General features: G+C 42.2%; 1 protein-coding gene across 2 annotated transcripts in view; it reads right to left on the bottom strand.

The window, feature by feature from the left end:
• The window catches only part of TENM2 (teneurin transmembrane protein 2), a 923,830-nt gene that overhangs the window by 61,407 nt on the left and 836,877 nt on the right, over positions 1–25,546 (bottom strand). Inside the window, exons 14-20 of one of the 2 annotated variants that reach the window (XM_035013873.1) lie at positions 23,546–23,756; positions 19,461–19,580; positions 16,277–16,538; positions 15,224–15,491; positions 9,710–9,853; positions 8,811–9,060; positions 1,200–1,220 (exon numbers count right to left, since the gene is read on the bottom strand). In XM_035013873.1, the coding sequence (XP_034869764.1) occupies positions 1,200–1,220; positions 8,811–9,060; positions 9,710–9,853; positions 15,224–15,491; positions 16,277–16,538; positions 19,461–19,580; positions 23,546–23,756 (1,276 nt within the window). The remainder of the gene's footprint in view (positions 1–1,199; positions 1,221–8,810; positions 9,061–9,709; positions 9,854–15,223; positions 15,492–16,276; positions 16,539–19,460; positions 19,581–23,545; positions 23,757–25,546) is intronic. The other variant, XM_035013878.1, reaches the window with a different exon arrangement.

Below are 25,546 nucleotides of genomic sequence, written 5' to 3'. Positions count from 1 at the left end.
CTCTGGCAGAAGAGCAGATGTGTGAGGGTGTGGGGTCAGTTATTGCTGGGGTCTCATTTTATCCCATGGTGTCATACCCATCCCAACCAAGATTCTTACAGAGACTCTTGGGTAGATGGACAGCCATGCCTCCACATCTGTGAATGTGGTGAAGGTCAAACGGGGTATGTGAATTTGAACGGGGGGTGGTGTTCCAGGGCACTGTTGCTTTTTTTTTTTTTTTACTTGTCCCAGTTGGGGAGCCTGTAAGCAGCCAGTTTGGGAATATGGAGGAGGAGGCCAAGGGCTCATATGCATGGCTTTTCCACTGACTTTGATGATCTTGTACAACTTGATTCCAGTCTATGTCTAATTCTCATGTAACATCAGGAAGAAGCCCCTTCCATGTTTCATTTCAAGAAGAAGCAGCATTCCCTTAAGTATTAAAATACATCGTTTTGCTTTTCTCTCTTCTTCCAAATAAAAAAGGTCACTTTCCTTCCATTTCAGTGCAACCTGGGGCAACCTGGCATTTTCCTAACTTTGTAATGGGAAGCTCCCCAGAGCCATATGCACACATATGTGTGTTGTGCACTATATATGTGAATTTTACCAATATGGTTTTAAATGACAACCTGGAGCAGTTGAATGACAAAGGCTATTTAGACAAAAACTACTTGGTCTACACCCTTCCTACTACTTAAAAGTGATTTAACTCCATGAAAATTCCCAATGCATCTGACTGTTGGATTTGTTCTGACCAGCAGATTGTCAGTTAACTTGTTTTTTTTTAAAATGACCATATATACAGGGGAAAAATCATTAATGAGTTGAAAATGAGTTTTTGACCCGTTTCCAGTTCATTAAAGCTTTTGTGAACCCAGTCCAGCATTTACAAGAGCCAGAAGTTTGCCTCAACTCTTTAGCCCAATTATGGGCCGCACTGAGCAGTCGGGATAAAAGTTCGCTGAGGGTTCATTATCTTGCACTTGCATCTCCCGGAAATTCTAATTACTGTCAGCTTATTTGGTTGCTTTTTGACTGCATTTCATAATTGCTAAAGCTTATCATATCCACAACACACAATTAGCACATAAAAAAGTTACTATATTTGGTACATAAAAATACACAACATTACACAAGAAGCACAAAACAAAAAGCAAACACAAGGAAGCAAACGAACCATATCAAATTATATGGGAAAGAGTTCTTCATCTTACCTATGTTTAAACTCTTTATTTCTTTATAGAAAGAAAACAGAAGGAAAAAGAACAAACAGTTAGCTGAAGAATTGATGATAAAGCAAACACAACATTTTCATTTCTTGTATAATGGGGCCCAAAAAAGGCAGTCTTTTTCTTTTTTTTCCCCTTCTAGCTGACAGCTCCTGGCTCAATTACTTGGGAAGTACCCCTGATTTTGGACTCCTCCTGGCCATTGAAAAATCTAGACAAGAATGCTTGAATTCTCTGACCAGCGATGTGGCTGTCACATGACACACAGGTGGCAACAGGTGGAACAGGTCTTCTGGCTAATGAAAGGATGGCAAATAGGTTACCGCTTGAGTGCCAATACCTATTGATTAGTAATGGCTGCCAGGAGGGCGGGAGTAGGATTCTGAAGCCAAATGCAAGATCAGCTGTAAAGAGTGCTGTGACTCATTTGTAATGTGTGCCCTGGGTGTGGGAGGGAGCCTGGTGCCACCTGTGCCATCTATTTGCCATTACAAGGGTAGAGTGCATTACAGGGTAGAGTCCGTACCACCCAAGAAAGCCTCTTCCCAAATCCATCTGCAGTTTGGCAATCATTCTGTTGAACCCTGAGAGTCTCAACCATTTCCTAGCCCTGCTCCGTGACACCTTCCTTCTCCCTATCTCATTTTGCCTGTGTGGACCCCAACTATGCATTCTCTCTTACAGATAACACCCATACATGAAATCATGGGTATTAGCATCTTCTCATAATTGGAGCCAAAGACTCCAGTTACCATTCCCTTTTTTGGAAAAGTGGTAAAAGTTTTGCTGTCTTTTTTTTTTTTTTTTTTAACAAAAATACATGTCAATTTCAACAGGAAAGTGGCTAAAAGTTAGTAACATTAGGGCAAAGAGGAGAGAGGCTAAGGCCTCGATAAAGAGAACTGCTTCTCATTCCTGAGGCTTCTAAGGCCACAGTGGAAGGAGTCTCTAAGCCTTCTTTCCTTCTGGCTGAGGGAGGAGGCTTCAGGGAAGGGACAAAGAGGGTTTAATGCCCTGATTCCTGCTTAGGTGCAGCCTGGGCCTCTGCCAGGGGCCATGATTAGTAGTGGGTTTGCACAGGGATTACATTTTTATATTTTATTCCAACGTGTTAGTTTTCGTTAAAAAAAAAAAAAGTTAATTAAATGATGCTGATAACTCCTGAGCTCTGACTGACATAGTGCAATTTAAGATTCATTCCGCAAAGCCTGGTATGTCAGGGTGGCAGCCGGGAATTCTCACGTCTATTTTATATTGCTTAATGAAAGTGAAATGTTATCTGCCACCAGTGGTAGTCATATTTGGCTCTTAATTATTGCAATATCAATTCCAGTTTTTTAGTCAAGATTTTGTGAAAAGACTGGATGGGATTTGGGTCTTCAGACATGACCTACTTCTTTCCTAAGAACATCTGCTTTAAGTTGATTAATATAATATCTATGCTGGGGGAAAGGAGAAGAGCACGAATGGGGGGACCAAGTCACTGAAGGTATAGTCCAAATGAGCATATGGATATGAGCTTTGGAGAAAGGCTGAGGTCACTGCTATTCCAGTCCAGGGCCATTGGCAGGGTGGGTGCTTAGTGGCCAATAACCCAAAATAACAGCACTGAGTCAGTCTATGTAGATCAGCACTGGTGCCTTACTTACAAAGGACAGGCCTAGGCTTTGTGTCCATGCCTCAATATTGCAAACCCTTTAGGCACAGCCTTCAAGGGCAAAGTGGTGTCTTGGATTCAAGAATTGAGATGGCTTAGCTCTGCACACTGTGAGTCTCAATGAGTCCTCTGTGAGGCCTTCATGGCTCTCCAAGCACACTCAGTTTATCATGAAGAGCCCTCATCAGGCTGTCTTGTGATTTATGCATGTGTGTTTGTCTTCCTCACTTTGTCGTGAATGGGAGCAAGTAAATATAGATATGACATACTCATCTCCTTGGTGCTGGTTCTTAGTAGGTAGTCCTGGAGAGAGTAGGGACTGGCAAAAATGGGTTCTTGAGTGACAGAAGGAAGGAATGAGGCTGCTTCCCTTAGTGCTGGGCAGACCATGCCTTAGACTAGTTCCAGTCCCTTATGTTCTGCTCAGAATCACAAAGCTGCAATCAGTTGAGACTATTGCCTCTTTCCTTTCCAACTCTCTGTGTGGCACAGAATAGGGTGAAATTGGAGTGGCCACAGTTTTTTGTTTGAGTTCTAATGAAAGGGAAGTTGGTTGGGATAAATTTAGTTTAGATTTAAGGGGGACATGGTTATATGGCTCATATGGAGTTCTTTCACTGTCTAGTTAGATTATTGCTAGTGATTCTGGTATAGAAGTGGCTTTCAGGTACAGTCTCGCCTTATGGTGCAGATTTACCTAGCATTATTACTGGAAGTGTAATGCCCAATGTCACCAAATGGGTGTGGCTTGGCTTGTTCTGAGTGGGCCCCTAGCTCATTCCACTGATGTTAATGGTCTCTGCAACTTGAGAGACATGGAACCAAGGACAAATTCCAACAAAAGGCAGGACACAGGTCTGTGTCTCCTTTAACTCAAGCAATGTGTCTTGAATCCCTGGTGTGGATCAAACACTACTCTAGTCATCAAGGGGCAAAGATGCCAGAGGTGCCTGCTCTATAGAAGCTCACACACTAGCGCCCTAAAGACTTACACAGAATATTTCACTATTACCAAGACATCAATGACAAGTTGGTTCATGAGTGTCAACTCAAAGACTATTTAGATTATTCACTGTACAAGGAAACCTGAAATGCCCAGAAATACTATGAAAAAAGCCTGATAAAGGTTTTCCCAAATTTTACAACTCTAACAATTTTCATATCACCAGTAATCAGTTGTGAACATGAGACAACATCTACTAATTTATCAATAATCTGAAACACATTTTGACTATAGTTATCCTAGAGGAAAGACAGAATATTGCTCTATTCTTTCTAGAGATAATGACATTATAGAATCATTGTCATATTAAAAGATGATCAAAGAGTATGCAGCCAAAAAGTGTAGGTAAACAAGTATCATGGAAGTATAATAGTAGTTAATGAATAAGAAAATTTAGGTAATTTATCTGGATTTTGTGATGTTTGTACTAATTGTTGGCTTTTCAAAATATGCAATTTGTTTTGGTTTCTTTTCTCATCCTGAATAATATTCAGTTTCATTCTGAAATTATGTAAGATTGAGGCTCCACGAAACCTGGACATGTCTTAGTAAAAGAGCTTTGAAAACAGTGCCAAGAACTGCCCAAAGTTTTATGGGGATATTTTTGTTATTGTTATTCTGGGGAGGGATGCTGTGTTATATTTTGTTTCATCACCTTGGTGTTTATACTCTGACCACACAGGGAAAGCATTTCCTTGGTAATTATAACCATATATTCCTCCCTAACATTCTATACTGGTATCAAGCAGGGTCTCTTCTTACTGAAATTCTCAGGCAAAGCTTATATTTGGTGAAGGTTTCTTCTAACTTCTGCTGCCCTTGCCCTTGTTCCTAGGCTCCCACTCTTTTGTGACTCTTCCCTCTCCAGCACTAACACATCTGGACTGGACAATTCCCTTCCCTGAAGATCTTCCCTGATGCAATGTTGCTATTGCCCACTTCAAAAGCACCATCAGAATCTCAGCATGCGGAACTGTTTTAGTTGGGGGAAAAAAGCATATTTAATATCATAATATAATTTTGTATTTGGAAAATAATTTTTTTTAGATTTTCAAACATTATAGAAAGTGTGAGATTCTTACGTGTAGCACAAGAGGTCAAGTTAAGAAAAGGCAGAGAGGCACTGTCCCATACCTTATAATTTATTGCCTTACTGGGATACAATCCCTAAGATATTCTCAAGTTGGGAAGGAAGGAAAGATTTTCACACAACAGAAATTCACTCTAGGATATTAATGACTGACAAATTTACTCTATAAGGCTTGGGTTTTCCAAGGATCACCTGGAAAGGGTGTAGTTGTAAGAAAGGAAATGGGCTGCTAAGGGTGGGATAACAGGTTTTTTGGGGAAGTGGCTGTTGAAAATGTCTTGAATGCTGATGGAACTGAAGCATACAAATGATAACTACTTTACCTAAGAAGGCGGCTCTTTTTAACATTAGAAGTTTTCTAAGCGTGTAGAACTCTGCCCCTGTATGTTTCGGATAGGCAAAGGAAGGAGGAAGAGAGAAGGTAAGTGAAGGAACCACGGGAACATTTATATACAATTCTGATTCAGAAGCTCAGCTCTGGGGAGGGTAAGTGAGATCGGGATGGGCACTGATTTCTGAAACAAAATCATTCAGCTGCCAACTCACAATGGAGAAAAGACATAAGCAAGATGGATCTCTTTCCCCTCCTCCCTCCCTCTGCTGGTTACTGTTTTGAAGAGAGGGGATTGACAGCCCTTTGTTTTCAGGTATGTAGTGGGAAGAAAAGAAAAATCAAACCAGTGTTCTTGTAAAAGCTTAACTTCTAATTGTCTCTGGATACCTGGCTGATGAAAGTAAGAACAGGTCCAAAGGCAGTTAAAAAGTTTAAAAACCAAACCAAACCAAACCACACAGCTGTTGATGGAAATTGGTACACTCCCTCTAGCTGTCCTTGATGTCACCATGTGGGCATGGTGTGGCTTGCCCTGAGTAGGCCTTCACCTCCTTTCATTATTGTTATGGCCTCTATGACTTGAGAGACCTGGAATCAAGGAGAAATTCCAACAAAAGGCAGGACACTGGTCTGTGTCTCCTTTAACTCAAGCAGTGTGTCTTGAGTCCCTGGTGTGGACCAGGCACTGCCCTAGGTATCAAGGGGCGAAGATGCCAAAGGTGTCTATGCTATATAAGTTCAAACACTAGGGCCCTAAAGACTTACATGGAAATAACTGAAAAACAAGGCAGTAAATGGAGTCAACTTTGGTGGAAAACTAGAGTTGAAGTGACCCAGAGGAAGGTGAGAATTATTTCTGCTAGGGAGGTCAGGCTTCATGGAAGAGGGGACCTTCAAAATGAGTTTTAAAGATAGACACTATGAGGCAGATTAGATAGAGAAGCATTTAAGTAGAGTGAGTAGCATGAGTACTTTGGAGCCAGGGATGTAGCGGGCAAGTCCTGATTTGGCTCTGAGTGTCTAGAGCTGTGACAAAGAAGTAAGGGCCAGATGTGGAGGGTTGGTTACAAATGCCAGATTTAAAAAAAAAAAGTGTGACCCCCATGGAAAAGCAGAATGCTACCTTCACCCCCTTCCCTGCCTCCTTCCATAGTTCCCCACTGCCCACACGACTCCTGAGAAGAGGACTCTCCTAGGACAAAAAGGGAAATCAGTGTCTTGGGAAGGGGACCTACCTAGTTGGGGAGCTCTAGGAGATGTGGTTTATTGGATGGTCAGTTTGACAGCTTGAGGATTATCTAGCCTTTTCTATTTTATCTCCTTCTTCCTCTCATTGTTCATCTTTTGATTATTATAGCCTAGTCCACCCCATGGCCTCCCCTTCTTTGTTTCCATGATGGGTTGTTGGTTCTTCTAGAACACTCAGCCTGAATTGTCTCTCCTTGCCAGGTGCCCATCTGTCACCCTCACCTAGGATCTCTCTGAGCCTGTGTTTCATCCCCTTCTAGACCTGTAGAGCCCAGCACATGCTTGGCTCACATCATGCTCAGTAAATGCTCACTGGATCACTGAGGCTGTAACCTTCTTGAGGTGGAGCTGGGTTTTTTTTCTCTCTCTCTCCTTTAATCCCTCCCAGTGCTTGGCACAGTCTCAGCTCCCAAGAATACTCAGCAGCACTTGCTGATGCTCCATTCACTGATCTCTCTCCTAGAAGGGGCCACTAAAAGGCAAGTGCATGGTGACTAACATAACATAACATAATAAAATAAAATAAAATAAAATAAAAAAAAGGCAAGTACAACCTATGGCTTCCTCTAAGTCCTTCACGTGGTAGCTGAGGCTACTTCAAAAGGCACCACCACCTACTCAGTTGCTCAGGTCAAAAATCCTAGTCATCACCCTTGATTCTTTTTTTTTTTTTTTTCCTTTTCTCCATTTCTTGTACCTGATCCATCAACAATTCCCATCACATTTGCTTTGAAAATATCTCCCATTTGGAACACTCCCTTATCTCCCCTCCTACCCACCACCATCACCCAAATCCTGGTCAACTGTTACAACTTTCCTATGGGCTTCTCTGCCTTCATGCTTGCACCTTATAGTCCATTCATTAACACAGTGGCCAAAATAACCTTTAAAAAGGGCAAATTAGATCATGTCAACTCTACTCCACTTCCAACTTCAACCTCTAATAGCCGTGCATTGTAACAAGAATATAATTTACACTTGTCAACAAGGTCAGTAAGACGCTGAAGCATTGGTCCCCCACTGACCTCTCTGACCTCCTCAGAGACACTTTCTCCTGAGCTCACTACACTCCAAGCCCTATTGGACTTCTATCAGTCCCTTAAATAAACCAGATTATTTGCTGATATTGGGGCTTTTGCACAACTTCTCTCTGCCTGGAATACTTTTCGCCGGATCTTTGTATGGCTGACCTCATCGTTCAGGTCCCATCTCAAATGTCACATAATCTGAAATGCTTTTGTGACTACTTTATCTTATGTAGCTTCCTTATCCCTCCCAACCCCCACCACAGTCCTTAATTTTTTACCCTGTTAGGTTTTCTTTAAAGCATTATTATTATTTTTTAATTTGTCCACACAATTAAGTTCCCCATCAGACCACAAGTCCAACTAGGGCTTTCCTTGTCCCACCTCTCCCCTCCTCCCTTGGCAGATAGTCCCTGATACATATTAAACAATCATCAAGAATTTGATCCCTTATTTATAGACTTCATTTCTTCCTCCACTTACAGATCTAGGTTTGAGGGCCTGGAGCCAACTTTCCCGGGAAGACAGTTTACAAGAACTTTTGTCCAGCACAGAGGAGCCTGGACTTCAGATTTAGTAGCAAGCAATGACCAGGAGGAATCTACCAGGTGTGGCCAGAAGTTACCTAGCAAGGCCTATGCAGTAATTCTAAGTCAGACCCGTGCAAATATCCAGAGAATTTATGGAACGGTAGCGCAGAGAGGCACTCAATATAAACATGTGAATTAGCAAATGAACACCCGTGGTTCTCAAACTCTGATGTACATCACCATATTCTATAGAGCTTATCAAAGATAAAAGATGCCTTGGCTCTTCTCTAAACTTACTGAATCAGTGCCTCTGGGGTGGGCTCCAGGAATCTGTATTTTTAAGAAGCGTCACTGAAACAGACTCATAGCTTGAAGTCCTGGTTCTTTCATTGGTATGAATCAGATTCTCATGTGGAGGTTTTACAAAACCCAGCTACTCAGGTCCCATCTCAAGCACCATGACCTAAAGCTTTCACCCTTGTTTTTAAGTCAGGTGTTAACAATTGTATCAAATATGTGTGTGGTGTTTTATAGATTCAAAAAGCATTTCCTAACCCTTATTTGATTCTGCACCTAAGTTTCGAAGCTCATCCCATTATATGGAATATATATTCTCTGGAGAACCCCAATGTAGCCATCATTTACCCAGTGAAGCTTTGTAGCAACAGGAGCAAGAGAGCAACGGAAGGTTTTCTGTGTGGTCACTTACCGTAACTCCAAAATGCTGGTCACATTTCGAGAGGGAAAGATGCGCCGGATGTAATTGAAATCTCCAACGAAGAGGCTCCCATCAATTCCAACAGCCAGAGCTACTGGGGCCAACAGCTTGTTGCCTTCAGCAAGGCCATTGCAACTGGGACAGGAAATGCTTCGGCGGCGGCCATTGCCCATGATGCTGGTGATGATGGCAGGCTGCTGGGTCAGGAACTGGTTCTCCCCAGTGCCCTTGTGTAGGATTCCTGGGGGGCAGGAAATGGGGCTGGTTACTGAAGGCTTCCAGGGAGGATACATCTATCGGCTTACAGAGGGTGAGGGGCAGTGGTAGAGAGAAGAGAAACAGTAGGACTTTGACCTTTGGGGAACTCCCCTATTACCTCATGATGCTGAGAGAGCTGTAATGGGGCACTGACCCCCAAGGCTAAGATATTGTTTGTAGGGGTAACTGAATAAGAATTGTGAGGTACACTAAGGCAGATGGTTGGGGAAAAACAGCCCAACATTCTTTGACATTTAAAAGGAGAAGGTAGAGAGGGTAGCATGGATGGCTCAGTCAGTTGGTTAAGCATCTGACTCTTGATTTTGGCTCAGGCCGTGATCTCAGGGTTGTGAGACTGAGCCCCATGTCGGGCTCCCCGCTCAGTGTGGAGTTTGTTTGAGATTCTCTTTCTTTCCCTCTTCCTCTGCTTTGAGCATGCTCTCTCTCTCAAATAAATAAATAAATCTTAAAGAAAAATAAAAGGAGAAGGTGGAAAAACCTATGAGTATATTGGACATTCGATGAAAAATGCTGAGGGAAAAAGAGAGTCTACCACTTAAATGTCAAGGCTGCAGAGAGGGTTCTGGAGGAGAGACCGGGCTGTATTTGTGAAAAAAAATGTGCCCACATACCACTTTTAACATTGAGGATGTGATGTTTGTCCAGAGACCAGCCACCGAGGTTGGAAGGGTCCAGCTCAAATCCCTGAAGGAGGGCTGTCCTTTTCTCCCACAGAATTAGACTGGGACAGGTCTCGTATTCAAACCCAACAGACACTGAAAGATAAAAGTGGGTGGGGCAGAGTGGAGAAGAGTTTCCTTGATTACTCTCAAGCTTTCCAGCTGGAATGAGAAACACATGTTCATGGTAATACAGATTCCTTTCCAGAAACTCACTCAAGGAGGCGGGTTGATTGCTTTTCTCCTTGTGATTCCACACAATATTAAATTCAGATTTCAAGCTGAATTCAGCCTTGAAACTTTACACAGTAGTACTCTGTGGGGATAGAAAGACTTTTCCAATGAACAGCTGGCTTTCAAAAATGACCCTAGTGACGTGGAAGGAGGAGAAGAATCATTTAAAAATGAAATACAACTCTCCTTTAAAGATGGACAGGAGACTGTTTCTCTCAGCCTGCTGTTCATGGCATGCATTTATTATACTCAGTGTTATTTATTTTCACTCACAAGGAGGAAGGCCTATGGAAGCAGAGTGGCTCATTTATAAGGAGATTCTGGAGGCAACAGCTTGTGTAAGTTAAGGCTCTTTATATGATCACTCAGGATTCCAGAGAGTGCCAGACGAGGCAGGCATGGGGACAAAGCCTGCCAATTATGTGACAATTCAGTGGGGAACAGAATCCAGAGACTGTAAAAATCCTGCATTTGCCACATGGACAAATGGGAGAGGGAGGTGGGAGATGAAGGACTTCAGTTCTAACTCTGCTCTAGCTCACACTTCTCGTGGCTCTGTTTCCCCATGTGTAACACAGAGTAAGTGAAGCCTCAATTTCTCAGAGAGATGTGGTAAGGATAAATGAAACAAAATGCCAAGATGCCATACATTTTTAATTGCAGCATTGCTTTAGAAATATGAGGTGTTGTTATTATGTGTATTCATACTACATTACATTCTTAACTAGGTGTGCCACCTTTGAGGATTCTCCACAGCTTCTTTTAAATCCTGAGGTATAGGAGCATCAATATGAATGGAAGATACATTTTATTAAAAAAACCCAACAATAACCCACATATATTTCCTAACTTGTCTCCTGAAAATTCCAAGAAACAACAACCAACTCAGTAGCAAAGAGATTTGCTAGTGCCTGGCTTGTGGCCTTGAAATATTATTTCTCATTAAAAGGAAATCAGGCAGGGCCCCTTGAAGAAATGGCTGGAGTAAGAAATGTCTAAGATGGGACTAGGCCACTTTATCATACCAGATAGCAAGGAAGAAATTAAAATCTACTAAGGTTATGTCAAAAGAATCTGGGAGTCAGCCTGAAGAGTGTTCCACTGACCAAAAGTGGGATAATTTGACCATTAGTAGAGATAATAACTTCAATGGATTGAAACATATAAGATACATTTTATTCTATGAGTTCATAATGGTATTAGAAAATTAATTTGCCACCATTAGAGGATGTTAGAGGACCAACTTACTATACTGAAAATAGTAAATAAAGGGAAATAATTGGGCATTTGTCCCTTCTTATTTGAACTATACCTCAAATAACCAAGTAGTTAATGAGAAAATATCTCTGTATAAAAGTATTCCCACGAATAAATGGAAAAGCAATGACAAAATTAAAATATGACTTTGCAATCCCTAATGACCTAATGGATCCAGGCAATGAGAATCAATGGCCACTGAAATCACAAAAGGATAATCAAGATGACATTAGGTGCCTCCTGATGGAAGATGACAGTACCACCTATCCAGCTGTCCTGCTTAAAACAAAATCAGAAAATAAGATACCCAGGAATAAATTTAACTAAAGAGGTGAAGGACCTATATGCTAAAAACTGTAAGACATTGATGGAAGAAATTGAAGAAGACACAAATAAATGGAAAGATATTCTGTGTTCATGGATTAGAATTATTACCGTCATTAAAATGTTCACACTACCCAAAACAATCTATGGACTCAATGCAATCCCTAACAAAATTCCAATGGCACAGCATAGAAGCACAAAAATGAACAATCTTAAAATGTGTCTGAAACTGCAAAAGACCCCAAGTAGCCAAAGCAATCTTAAGAAAGAACAAAGCTAGAGGCATTACACTCTCTGATTTCAAATTATATTACAAAGCTATAGTAATCAAAACAGTATGGGATGGGCATAAAAACAGACATACAGATCAGTAGAACAAAATAGACAGCCCAGAAATAAACCCATACATATATGGTTGATAATTTATAACAAAGGAGTCAAGAATATACCATGGGGAAAAGACAGTCCCCTTAATAAATGGTGTTGGGAAAACTGGACAGCCACATGAAGAAGAATGAACCTGGACCACTATCTTACATCATACACAAAAATTAACAAAAAATGGATTAAAGACTTGAATGTAAGACCTGAAACCATAAAACTCCTAGAAGAAAACATAGTTGGTAACCCCCTTGATATCGGTCTTAGCAATGATTTTTTGATTTGACACCAAAAGCACAGGCAACAAAAGCAAAAATAAATAAGTAGGACTGTATCAAACTAAAAATCTCCTGTGCAACAAAGGAAACCATCAACAAAATGAAAAGGCAACCTACTGAATGGAAAAAATAGTTTCAAATCCTATATCTGCTAAGGGGTTAATATCTAAAACATATAAAGAACTCGTACAACTTGGTAGCAAAAAGGCAAACAACCCAATTAAAAAATGGGAAGAGGATCTGAATAGACATTTTTCCAAAGAAGACATACAGAAGGCTAATAGGTTCATGAAAAGATGCCCAACATCACTCATCATCAGGAAAATGCAAATCAAAACCACAATGAGATACCACCTCATACTTATTAGAATGGCTACTATCAAAAGAAATTACAAGTACTGGAAGAGATGTGGAGTAAAGGGAAGGCTCATGCACTTTTGGTGGGAATGTAAATTGATGCAGCCACTATGGAACATAGTATGGAGGTTCCTCAAAAAAAAAATTACAAATAGAATTACCATATGACCCCAAAATTCTACTTTAGTTATCCATCCAAAGAAAATGAAAACGCAAACTCGAAAAGGTACCCGCACCCCATGTTCATTGCAGCATTATTTACAATAACCAAGATATGGAAACAACCTAAGTGCCCATTAACCGCTGAATGGATAAAGAAGATGTGTATGTGTGTGTGTGTATAATATTATTCAGCCATAAAAAATGAAATTTTGCCATTTGTGACAACATGGATGGAACTTGAAGGCATTATGTTAAGTATGTAAGTTAGAGAAAGACAAATACTGTATGATTTCACTTCTATGTAGAATCTTTAAAAAATAAAACAAAGCTCATGGATACAGAGACAGATTGGTTTGTTGCCAGAGGCAGGGGGTGGGAGGTGAATGAAGTGGGTGAAGGGAGTCAGAGGTAAAAACTTCCAGTTATAAAATAAACAAGTCTTGGGGAAACAATATATGGCATAGTGACTACAACTACAGTTAATGATACTAAATTGCATATTGTAAGTTGCTAAGAGAGTAGATCTTAAGAGTTGTCGTCACAAGAAAAAATATTTGTAACTGTGTGTGATGAATGTTAATTAGATGTGTTATGATCACTGCACAATATATATAAATATGTAATCCTGTTGTATACCTGAAACTAATATAATGTTGCCTATCAATTATACCTCAATAAAAAAATAAAGTTGATATAGATTAAAAAATCAAACCTGAACCTTAGAAAGCCTCAAGATTCCACTTTCAGTTTACAAGAGATATAGAACAAAGCAATATGTTAAACAGCCACAGGGATGCAATCAGAAAACAAACTAGACTACAGGAAATTCTACAAGCAAACAATGCAGTTGGTACAAAATAAAATATAGAACTTAAAAAAAAGGAGCTGGAGATGGAAGGGAAAACTATAAATCAAAAAAATTTAAGAGAAATCAAAATCCCAAAAGGTGGGGCTTATTTGGATTCTGATTCAAACAGAGCACTAATATTTTATGACATTCATAAGACATTTGAAATATTGAATAATGGGCTACTTGAAGATATTAAGAAATAATCATTTTAAAAATTGTGATAACTGTTGGCATGTTTTTGAAGTGTTTTTTTAGAGATATAGTGTGAAATATTATGGATAAAATGATATCTGAGACTTGCTTCAGAAAAATATCAGGAGCAGGGAGGTGGATGAAAGAATGGAAAAACCAGTATTCATCATGACTTGATAATGCCAGAAGCTAGATGCATGGGGGTGTATTATAATATTCAAACTACTTTTTGATGTTGGATATTATTTTGATATTTTGATATTGGTAAAGACTGGTATAATATTTGATTAGCCACTTTATATTAAGTGCACTAGTTACTTCAGTAACTTATTGATATCTTTATTAAGTTAATAACTCCACTTGCTGATGAAGCAGACTACTAGGGCCATATCCTGAGCATGTGTAACCTGCTAAGTACGTGGATTTAGGCAACTCATTTACTTTCTCCATCCAGTCCCATCTGTACAGTGGGGGATATGAAAGTGCTCCTTGATAAGGTTATTGAGAGGTTACCCAAGATAAAGGATTTAGCACAGTGCTCTGCACAAAGGGAGTGTCTGATAAATACTGGCTGCCAGTTACAGTGAAAATTTCTAAGTTTGCTGGCTTATTTTGGTAACTTACTCTAGTTCTTGGAAATTGCAAGCCTAGTGGTGAAGAAAATACAGGATTCTGGATTTTAATTAATCCCACACAGCTTTCTACAAATAGGAAAACATACTGGGTAGGTCGATACTCATCCACAGCTCAATTCTTCAGAGACTGATAAGCAACAGACCCTTCTCTACGGTAGTCTTTCATCAGTGGGCAATCGTGTGATTCCCTCAAAGGCACAGCCTGAAACATGGCATGTGGCTTTCACATCCCCTCCAGCTCTGTTTTCTGATTCTCCTGGTGCATTCTGTGCCATTTGCAAGTGCTCTCTGGGAACATGATCTAGCCCCTGTTCCACCTCTTTCCCCTATCTTGAACGTTCTCCTTGTCCGTACATTCCAGACACCCTGGCCTTCTCTTTGTCCTTCAAACACACCTTGTTCTTCTTGCCTTTTCTGTCAGAAAAAGAATGCTCTGTTCCTGATTTTCACATGGCTCCTTCTTGCCATTCAAACCCCCGCTGAAGTGTCACCTGCCGAGGAGCCTTCCCTGAATGCCCACCCGCAGTTGCTCTTCCTTCCCAGTAAATATCACTTATTTTTACTTTCATATTAGCACTTATCACTGCTTGATATTTTCTTGTCCAGTCTGTGTTTACTATGTTGATCCCCCACTAATACAGAAGTTCCATGAAATAGGACTCTTTTTTTCCTTACTGACCACTGCATTCCTCTCTACTAGGATAGTGCCAGTAGAACTCATAGTAGGAACTCGATATTGATTGAATTAATGCATGACTAAATCCAAGAGTCAATAGGAGTTGAAACTGAAACATACCAACAGCATCAGAGAGTCCATACACCCTTTGGCCATATGCATCTGTCTTATCCCAGATGAAGGTGTAGGCTAGGTTGGGAGAGGCCTGGAATGACTTCTGGAAGAGGTGCCCCTCTACAGCTACCATCAGGTGAACCTTGATAAGGTTCAGGGGCACCGTGGACTGGGTCATGGTGATCTTCAACAGAGACTTATAGCCTGCGGTCCTGGAGCTCAGGTAGCGAAGCTTCACACTGGAACCAGGGAGCTCAATTTCTTCATGAAGAACCTGGAGAGGAGACACATGGTAGACATACTGCAACCAATGAACTCTGGGCAAGTGGGCTGCTTGCAAACCTGAGGTTGCCGGTCTGTTGCCCCTCTCACCAAAGCATCATGCCTTATGTGGGGTGCAAGAACCACTTCCCACGACTGAGAGAGGGAGAGAGAGAGAGAGAACCAAAAACAACCAAACTTCATCCTACACCATGGAGTGAAGGGGCTGAGGTTATGATTTTTGGATTAATAATTATTCCTGGTCACTGTTGTGTTTCTTTTTAAAAACCACACTGTTGGCAAAAGATGTAAATAAGAACAGCAGGCTTTATTGCTAGCTGCATGTAAGGAGGCCACAAGAGGCTGTAATTATATGAACCTGCAACTTCCAGTGACAATTGGTATAAAGCAACAGGGAGGCAATAATGTAATACGCCCTCTGTCCTAACACTGATGTAGATCATTAAAGTGCCTCTTATCATGTATCTCTGTGACTAACAGGAATAAAAAGCAATTTGCAGGTGGGTTGCACATATGTATATTGTTTTTATTTTATTAAAACCTCCGATGACTGCCAAAGCCTTGAACAACTATCTGAAAACATCTGGAATGTCCAGGAGAGATTCAGTTTTCTCTCCAGCGACCATACATTCTATTGTGGTTCCTACTTTTTGTCTCTCCCCCTTCATATTAGTTTCTGGCCCACCCAGAGAGTGAGATGTGCTGAGGGGAAGCTGGCCAGCCAGTCAGGGTGAGGGCGGTATGGAAGAGTCCTACCCCAGTACCCCCCATTCTTACCTGGGTCTCAGGCACAATGGGATTCTGCCCTGGGGCCGCACTGAAGAAGGTAGACAGTGGGGAGGAGATGATGATAGGATCTGGTCGGACAAAGCCACTGAGGTCACAGCTGGGGATGGAGTTCTCCTCGGTCTTCATCACCAAGGTGTCCATGGCGTAAAAGCGATTCCACGGCAACCACACAGTGCGCTCCTGGCTCATGAACGGGGCTCGCTCAAAGTGCAGGGTCAAGGAGGCACCCCCGTTGGCGATCAGGTCAAACCTGGAGACGGGGTAAGTGGGCTCACTGAGAGGGATGAACTTACCTTTAGACAAGGCAGGAGCTCTGAACTCTGCCCCTGAGGGCAGTGGGAGGGACAGAGCATGTAAGAAAAGAACGTGGGCTTTGGAAGCAGATGGGCTGAGTTAGAACACAATCTCTATCACTTAGTAGTTGTGCGGCTGTGGGCAAGTTACTAACCCTCTCTGGGTCTGTTTCTTCATCTGTGAATTGGGAATAATTATACCAACTTCCCAGTGCGGCTGAGAGAATGACATGCAAGGAGTGCAGAGCAGGGGTCTGCAAACTAGGCTCCCCCCAGCTAAATCCAACCCACCACCTGTTTTGGCAAACCAAAGTTTTATTGGAGTACGGCCACACTGATTTGTTTACTTATCCTCTCCAGCTGATTTCGTGCTACAAAGGCAGAGCTGAGTAGTTGTAACAGAAACCATATGGCATGCAAAGCCTAAAATATTTACTATCTGGCCCTTTACAGAAAATGTTCCCCCGCCCCTGCTGGAAAGCACTTAGCATTGTGCTGGGCTAACAGAAGTGTTTAATAAACAGAGTTATAATGCACAATGCTAAGTCATGGGAGCGCTTCATTAAAGCTTTCTTCTCATCTACCTGGACTGTTATGAGATATGTATTTGGTTTCACAGAGCCTTACCTTTTGAGATACAACTGACATATAATGTTAGTTTCAGGTATAGTACAATGTAATGATTTGATATTTTCATATATTACAAAATAATGGCCACAAAAAGTCTAGTTAACATCTATCTATGCATAGTTACAAATTTGTTAGGCAAACCTTTAAGATTTATTCTCTTGGTAACTTTCAATATGCAATACAGTGTTATTAACTATAGTCCCCATGCTGAATATTGCATCCCCAGGATTTGTTTATTTTCTAACTGGAAGTTTATACCTTTTGAACCCTTCATCCATCTTGCCCCGTTTCTGATATTTCTGATAACTGTTCTTAAACCTTATTCCTGTTTGTTCCTCAAGAGCTGGACAAAGGTATTACAAGTAAAACAAAGGTAGTTCTTTCCCAATTAACAGAAAAGAAGGTTAGCTGAGAGAAGTCTCCCAGTTTTAAGTTTTATTCCTCCACCAGGATCTCAACGCTTCAAGGATGGTGGTGCTTTCTTGCTCACTTCAGAATCCCCAGCAATTAACAGAGTTCCTGGATCACAGTAAAAACTCAGTGAAAATATACAGACCCACTGGCTTCACCCAATTTGGGTAATACTTTTGGTGGGTTTTTGTTTGTTTGTTTGTTTACTTTTGGTTGTTTACTTCTGTTCTTGTTTGTTTACTTTTGGTGTTTTTTAACAGACATAAAACGCATGAGCGAGGAGCACATGAATACTAAGGTAAATATCAGAGCATGCATAGTACAGCAGTTTATTACATTAACTTGTTTGTAGACTTATTTTTGGGCATGCATCCTGCTGGGGATGGTTTTGTACAGGACACAGAAGAGAGTCAAAAGTCTTGATATGATAGAACCAGATCATCAATGTCTGTGGCACGCACTACTATACGACAGATTGTGTGATTCCTCGGAGCATTCACAAATACATCCTGTTACTTCCAGGGCTTTGCAACCTGAACAGGCTGAAGAATCACCAATCCTGGAGGTTGGATAGATGATATGGGAAGTGGGTTTGGGCTGTAATTAGTTAGGAAGCAGCTGAGAGGGATGAGGCAGCATGAGGTCTTGGTTTCGGCTCAGGTCGTGATCTCAGGGTCCTGTGATGGAGCCCCACGTTGGGCTTGGGATTCTTTCTTCCCTCTCCCTCTGCCCCTCTCCCCCCGACTCTCTCTCCCCATCTAAAATAAATAAATAAGTAAACAAATAAATCTTTAAAAAAAGAGAAATGAATGAGGGAGATATCAGAAACTCTGTCAATACTGAGGTTTTGATGGAAATCATCAGATGTCTTCTTGGGGTTTCAATGGTGGGAATATGAGAATAAGGTTATTGTGGGCTGGTCAATTTTGAAACTACCTGCAAGGCTACCAAGGACATTAGAGAGTAAGGCCAGACTCTTCACCAGAGAAAGGTAAGGCTGTAGTTCTTACCCACATGCTACATGCATGATTTTCCAGACTCCAGTTTTATAGAAAAAAGTGTTGCATCAGATTTACAGTAACTGTCTTCATTTTCATTTGGAATAGAAGGCAATAGTTTGTGGGGTTTTTTTTAGCCCAGGGTGGGTGAGTGATTTCCCCATCCCATAGATTCCTTTTCTTCTCCTTCTTCTTCTTTAAATTTCAACCCCATGCCCAGTGGAATAAGGAAATAACATAGCTTTCCTCTTGGTGGGGGCTGCATGGGTGCATGTTTCCAATCAGAAGATAATAGGAAAAGGTTGTGTTCTGCACACAGCAGGGTGACAGCTAAATGTATTTAATTAGACTTCTCTGATTACATCCCACCCCCTCAAAACAGGCATGAAAACAACACAGCTCCTAAAGCCACAGATGAAAGCAGAAGGGGTTCACCACAGGACACTATGTCATGTGGGCCCTGTCACCCTGCACTGCCTTTGATTTAAAATAGGAGTTTCCAAGAGCCACTTTGCCTTTTTCTTTCTAGAATCTGTCCTTCCCCAGCTACAACCCCAACACATGGACACACACAGAAAAGCACTTGCCTGACATGGAAAAAAAGGAGAATGATGGTTATTGGCAGCCCTAGATAGGCTGGCCCTTCTATTTGTTTTTCATTTTGGATACCATATCATAAAGCAACAAGTACATTTGGGGGGGGGAATCCTCACTGGGGCTCTGACCTGGTGGGCATCGCAGTCCACGAGGGGAAGTCACGTGGTTCCAAGCCAATAGCACCATCTGTCTCTTAGCCTGCACCCTCTGCCCTGAGTAGGTAGAGCTCACAAAGATACTTACGTGCCATCTTGGCGGGTAATGGTGTAGCCGTATTTGGGGTACTTGACAAAAGACACGTTCACTCCAACCAGAGGAGTCCCATCTGTAGTTACTACTTGGCCTCGTATGAGAGAAACCAAGCTGAGAGAAAAAGAAACATAAATCTTGAGCCACACAGAGGAGAATAAGGAGACCTGGGGCGTGTCAAGTTCTCCTTCCGTATTGTCGCTGTCCCCACCCATCCTCCTCTGATCATTAAGGTAAGAAGACTTTCAACATTTATTTCTGGTTTCACATGATCACACCTCATGGGGAGGTCTTAACACTTGCTTTCCTTGAGGAGCAGAACTGGTGACGTGTCGAAGTGAAATCCACGGACAGCCTCCCCACTCACTTAGATGGGCAATGAAGTCTCCTGTGCACATTCCCTCTAGCCTTGGCCTTGCTCCATTTCTTGACATCATTTGGCTTTTGTTTGGCCTGAGCTTCAGGCTGCCCCTCATCACTCATGCTTGTGCCTTAGTCTGGCACAGAGAGTATTATACTCGGGTGAGAGCTTCCCCATCTGGCTACTCATTTCCTTTTTTGGCTTTGGAGAAAGGCAATGCTACTCTTCTCCTCCAGGCTGGAATGTCAGAGGGAATGGAGGGAAGCACACAGAGGTTTTTTTTTTAATGAGGCTGGGACATCTACATACATTGTTTTTTGCTGCCCTCTAAGAGCAAAATTTCTCTCAATCCATGAGAGCCTGAGGAAAAGAGAATATGGGAGATACATTTTTCTGGATTCTATCTTGGATTCTGGATTCTACATAACTCTATTTCTCTTATATCAAATTCCTGCTATTTGATGGGGCAGAGGTGGGGGTGGCTGAAATCCCACTCAACTTTTTTCCACTGTCAGTGAAAGCTCTCCTCTCTCCAGATCACAGTAACTAGAACTTTCTCGAGGATACCAGTATCCAACGAGCAAATTTGCAAAATCCCATAAAGCAACAGAGACGCCACAACAGTCCTCTCAAAAACCACAGAGGGAGAAGGCATGTGTCTCCTCTTACCTAAATTTTCTGATTTCACAGAGAAATGGGTTAATGAGAACTTCCATTTTTGCACTTAGCCCCCAGCCCACCAGGCAGGTCTGCAGCTGTATTGTGAGCCTTCAAGCCACTGGGCATTTGCCGAAGGCAGAGAGGTTCTCAGGTTTCCAGGTTCCTGGAAATAGTCCCAATTTCTGGATGAGGTAATCAAGCTGACCTGTTCTTTGCCAGAATCTTGTCTAAGTCTGCTCGATTTTTGGAATGCACTTACTTCTGCCATTTCAGGTGACCCCAAAGCTGGAGGGATGCTTTCTCCAGGCACCTCTCTTTTTATTAGCAATACCCCCCAACTGTTCAACTCCAACCCTTTGATGATCTTGGGAGGGTTTAGACTGTTCCACTGGCAGCTCTAATTGTCTGTTACTGGCTGCCTAACGAATGCATCCCATTTTTAGCTGGTTCCAACTATAATGCTAGAGTCTTTTGAAAGTGGAAAACTAAATTATGAAAATAATTCTTTTGTTCAATTCCATTTCCTTATCTTAGCTCAGACTAAGATTTCTTTCATGCCTTCCGAGACCCTATTTTAAAATCGATGTGCGTTGGTGACCTCAAGGTACAAAGCGTTTGTGATGAGAAAACAAAATTGGGAGTATGTCCCGCAGTGGGGTTTCCCCCCCCTCTTTTTTTGTACCACTGCTATTGCTTTTAAGTCATTCCTATAGCATAAGACTTTCCAGAGCATCACAGAAATAAAAGGAGCCTGGTTGCCTAGGCTTCCTACCCTTTATTTTCCTAATTCTTCATTGTTGCTGGCTTCATATCGTTTCTAGGCAGACAATTCACAGAAAAGACTCAGCTAAGACATGCTATCAGTTCATTTCTATTTATGATTATTGATGTGTAACAATTACCACATTATCTCGATAGTGAGATCTGCTCTATAAATTATAGTGGTGGAGTCAAGGCATTTTAGTGATTTTTGTATGCCATTATTTCGGGGAAATGCCTTCTTAGAAGTCTTGAATTAACTTCTTTTTTACTCCTAGCTTTCTCCTTCATTTTTCTGTCAGAGGATAATGCACTAAAATTCACATGCTTGGTGAACTTCAACCTATGTCTTGGAGTAATATTTTGTATTTCTGAATTATGTATCCTTGCCGACATGGAGTGTGGGCTCATGTGAGTGGTGCTATCTATTGTGACTTTCAAAGCTCCAGAGAAGCTTTCTCTGAAGAAGTTTCTTTTGCCCAGATCTCTGGGGCTGGTCTAGCCCACCAAATATTCTGGAGCCCCTGCCTTCTCTCCTGCATCTTGGCTGTAGCTCAAGGTGCCTTCTGGAAGTGGTAACTTTGATGAGGAAGAGAAGACTGAATTTTAAGGGACAAAAAGGAGAGTATCGGGAAATTACTGGATTTAGGGTGGAAAAGATGAAATGTTAACAGGAAGCTGAACAGAGCAGGGGCCTTCGAAGATGCATTTATTGTACGAGCAAACTGCATGCAAACCCTACTGAAATGCTTCCAGCCTGGTGCAAGGGCCATTCGTGACTCGTTGGCAACAGGAATTATGTTCATAATTAAAGGGAAACATATCTATAGAATCCCTGCCCCAGAACTAGGATTTAACAACCAAATACTTTTGTGGCCAAAGATTTGTGGTTTCTTTTATTTTTGAGGGGTTCTTGTATTAAAGTGATAATATAACTGTGTGAGTATACTCTATAATATTATTCTAATTTTATCAATCAAGAACATGAAGTTTATGAGGTTAAATAACTTGCCTAATGGGGCACAGGCTAGAGGGTGTCAGGGCTGAAACAGGAGAGGGCCGAGATTGTTTTTTCTTTTCTGTTTTATTTTTAGGACAGCAAGAACAGGCGAGAGGCTAATGTTGCTGGCCTGAAGTGACCATGTTAGGAGCCCTAATATTCAAATTGCTGCCGAGAATTGGGGCTGCACAGCTTCCCAGAGAGTTCCTAGGGGCTCTGGAAGTAATCAGCTGTGCCATTACCTCCCATCTCCTCATCCCACCTTCGCCAGACTCTTCCAAGGGTGAGGAGCAGAGTCTGAGTCGTGGCCTGATGCTGTTTCTTCCCCAAAGCCCACCACTTAAGTTCATGGTTCCTAGAGGTTTCATGAGAGAGGACCCAGTCAACAGCTCTTATCTCTGCATGGGAAGGAGCACCGAGATGAGACAGGCAACCCCAAGAAGAGCACACCTGCCATCCTCACATCTGCGGACACCATCAACATCTGGAGCCAGACCCACCGAGAGAGATCTGTGATAGGCAGGAGGGCCATAAGAAGACCCCTGCCTCTGTCCTTCCTGTCACCCCCAGAATCAGAAACAGTGTCTAGGAGGGAGAAGGGGATGGCACTCCTCAAAGCTAACTCTTCCCTTGCTCTCCTCTCCAGGGATACAGTTCTAACTTGTCTTGGGAGGAAGGGGGGGGGCCAAGCTGACTATAAAATAAACCCAGAATTTGCCCCAGAATTGCTTCAGATTAGCTACTGAGAGCAAAAGTAAACTCAAGAAAAACCCCATCATTTTGGAAAGAGAGATAAAATGCTCCAGCATGACATCTTGCCCAAAACAGGCCAACAGCAGGTGCAATTGATGGGGTTGCCAGGAGGATCAGAAATGGTCTACATAAAGTCTCTGGCTCATCAGAGGTGCTCAATACATTATAATTAATGTTATTCAGTTAATAACTGCTTTCAAAAATACTCTATTGAATGAAATATTTCAGTGATGATCAGACAAAAGGCTCTATCAGAGGTATTTTATAAAGAGAGATAAAATAACAACAACAATATCATAAAATAATAGATTATAAAAATAATCTGAAAACCAGACCATCCACAGATGTCTCCAGCAGCTTCTGGGTTGAAGGTGGCCAAATCCCACAGAGAGGAAAGGGCCCTCTGTGAACCAGAGAGAGGAGCTGCCCTCATGGGGTAGTTTCTAAGCCAACTAGGCCCACAGAGAAACCAGGAGCCCTTCCTCCCGCTCTACCAGGAAGGAACCCAGCCACCTCGGCCGCCTGTACAGACAGAAGGGTGCCCACCTGCTATTGAAGGGGTTGTCTCCAGGGATGATGTGGGTGCTGTCTTTGCCTGCCAAGAGCTTGATGCGGTCGTAGAAGGATTTCACTGCAGGCGAGTCTGTCTGGCCCTGCTGAATGATGTCCAGGGGGTCCCGGGACCCTCGGCAGAGCAGGCTATTCTGACAGGCCGACTGCAGGCAGCAGTCAGGGTCCAGGCAATCCACCAGGCCATCTGGAAGGGCAGAGGCAGAGCCAGGGTCAGGGCATTTCATGGCACAAAGCTGCTGAGAGATGCTCGCACCTTGGTCAGGAAGAGCGTCAACCCTTCCCAAGGGCTTGAAATGGCAGGTCTCACACAATGGGTCTAGTTTAATTCCAGCACATATGCATTGAAAAGAAAAGACTGAGAGGAAATAATCGAAAATGTGGACAAATGATTATCCCCAGGTAGTAGATGAGCGTGTGTCGCTCCTTTCTTTATTAGACTTTTCTACGATTGCTACTTTTTCGGTTATGAGCAAGTATTATTTGAGTGGTTGGAAACAAAAACAAACATTGTGCTTTTGAACAGCATAGCACAAAAAATTATCCATAGCTCGTTTTCAGGGCCTGTGCTAATGGGTGCACCAATAATCAAAATGTGTGGGATCCCTTTAGCCTGGCTTGAATGGAGAAAAATGTTCCATCCCCGTTCCCTCTCAGACTGCTGACCAGTTTGACAACTGGGTGGGGTGAGTTCTACATTTTCTGGGAAATGTGGAGAAGTGGCTTTAGTTGGAGCGCCCAGAAATTAAGCTCTCAGTTCACCCAATCACTTCTGGTGCTACCTTGCTGCACACCTGTAGCACTCTGAACATCCTGATTTACTTGCCTAGATCCCTGCCCCTCCATCCCTTTGCTGGGCTGATTCCTATCGTTCATCTACCATACAACAAATATTTGAGTGCCATCCATGTTCTGGAAATGAAACATGGAACAAAGGATGAAGAATGATGGTGTTTGTTCTTAAGGAGCTGACAGTACAGTGGGGGAAACAGATATGACTCATCCTCTAAGACCCGGACTAGGTATGTCCTCCTCTTCTAGGAAGGCTTCCTGGTGATGCCTCTGGTTAGGTTAGGGCAGCCCTGCTCTGTGTATCCCTGAATCAGAGTTTCTCAAAGACTGGTTCTGCATCAAAATCCCATGGGGAGAATCAAGGGTCTACCCCAGAGCTTCCCAGGGAGAGCATCCAGAAGCAGGTCCTGGCACCTGCCTTTTATACATGCTTCTCAGGTGATTTTAATGCACAATAAGTTTTATTTTTTTATTTTATTTTTTTTAAAGATTTTATTATTTATTTATTTATTTGAGACAGAGAGAATGAGAGACAGAGAGCACGAGAGGGAGGAGGGTCAGAGGGAGAAGCAGACTCCCCGCTGAGCCCGGAGCCCGATGCGGGACTTGATCCTGGGACTCCAGGATCATGACCTGAGCCGAATGCAGTCGCTCAACCAACTGAGCCACCCAGGCGCCCCACAATAAGTTTTAGAAACCCTTGTGAATGCCAACTTCCTTGTGCGAGAATTATCTCTGTGTGCTTGCCTTCCTGTCTGGAAAATGAGCTCTTTGAAGAGAAAAACAGAATCTTATTCATTTCTATATTCACATCTTACTCAATGCCAACCTTGGAATTGGGTACTCAACAAAGGTTTGTTGAATGAATACATGAATGTTTTCCCTTCTTCGCGTGTGTGTTAGGGATGAGCATGGGAAGAATGTTTTGGGCAGTCTTTGCTTCTTGGAATTCCCTATTAGAATGGATTAGTTGGCCAATCCTTATTCACTCTGCGGGGAATTGAGTGAACACACAGTAGAGAGAAAGCCTTGGAGAATAACTTGCTTGCACCTCCCAGATTTGATAGCAAGGTACTTTGGGGCCATAATTAACATCATAGAAACATGTACTCAAACCCTGGGCCGTGACTTGACAAACATATGTACTGGAACACTGAATCAGAGGCCTGCCTGCGTGCTTTAAAT

This window comes from Mirounga leonina, unplaced genomic scaffold (assembly GCF_011800145.1).
Source record: "Mirounga leonina isolate KUSES-001 unplaced genomic scaffold, KU_Mleo_1.0 Mir_104, whole genome shotgun sequence".
NCBI classification, from domain to species: domain Eukaryota; kingdom Metazoa; phylum Chordata; class Mammalia; order Carnivora; family Phocidae; genus Mirounga; species Mirounga leonina.
The sequence above is the reverse complement of the archived record's forward strand: the minus strand, read 5'-3'. Positions and strand labels throughout refer to the sequence as shown.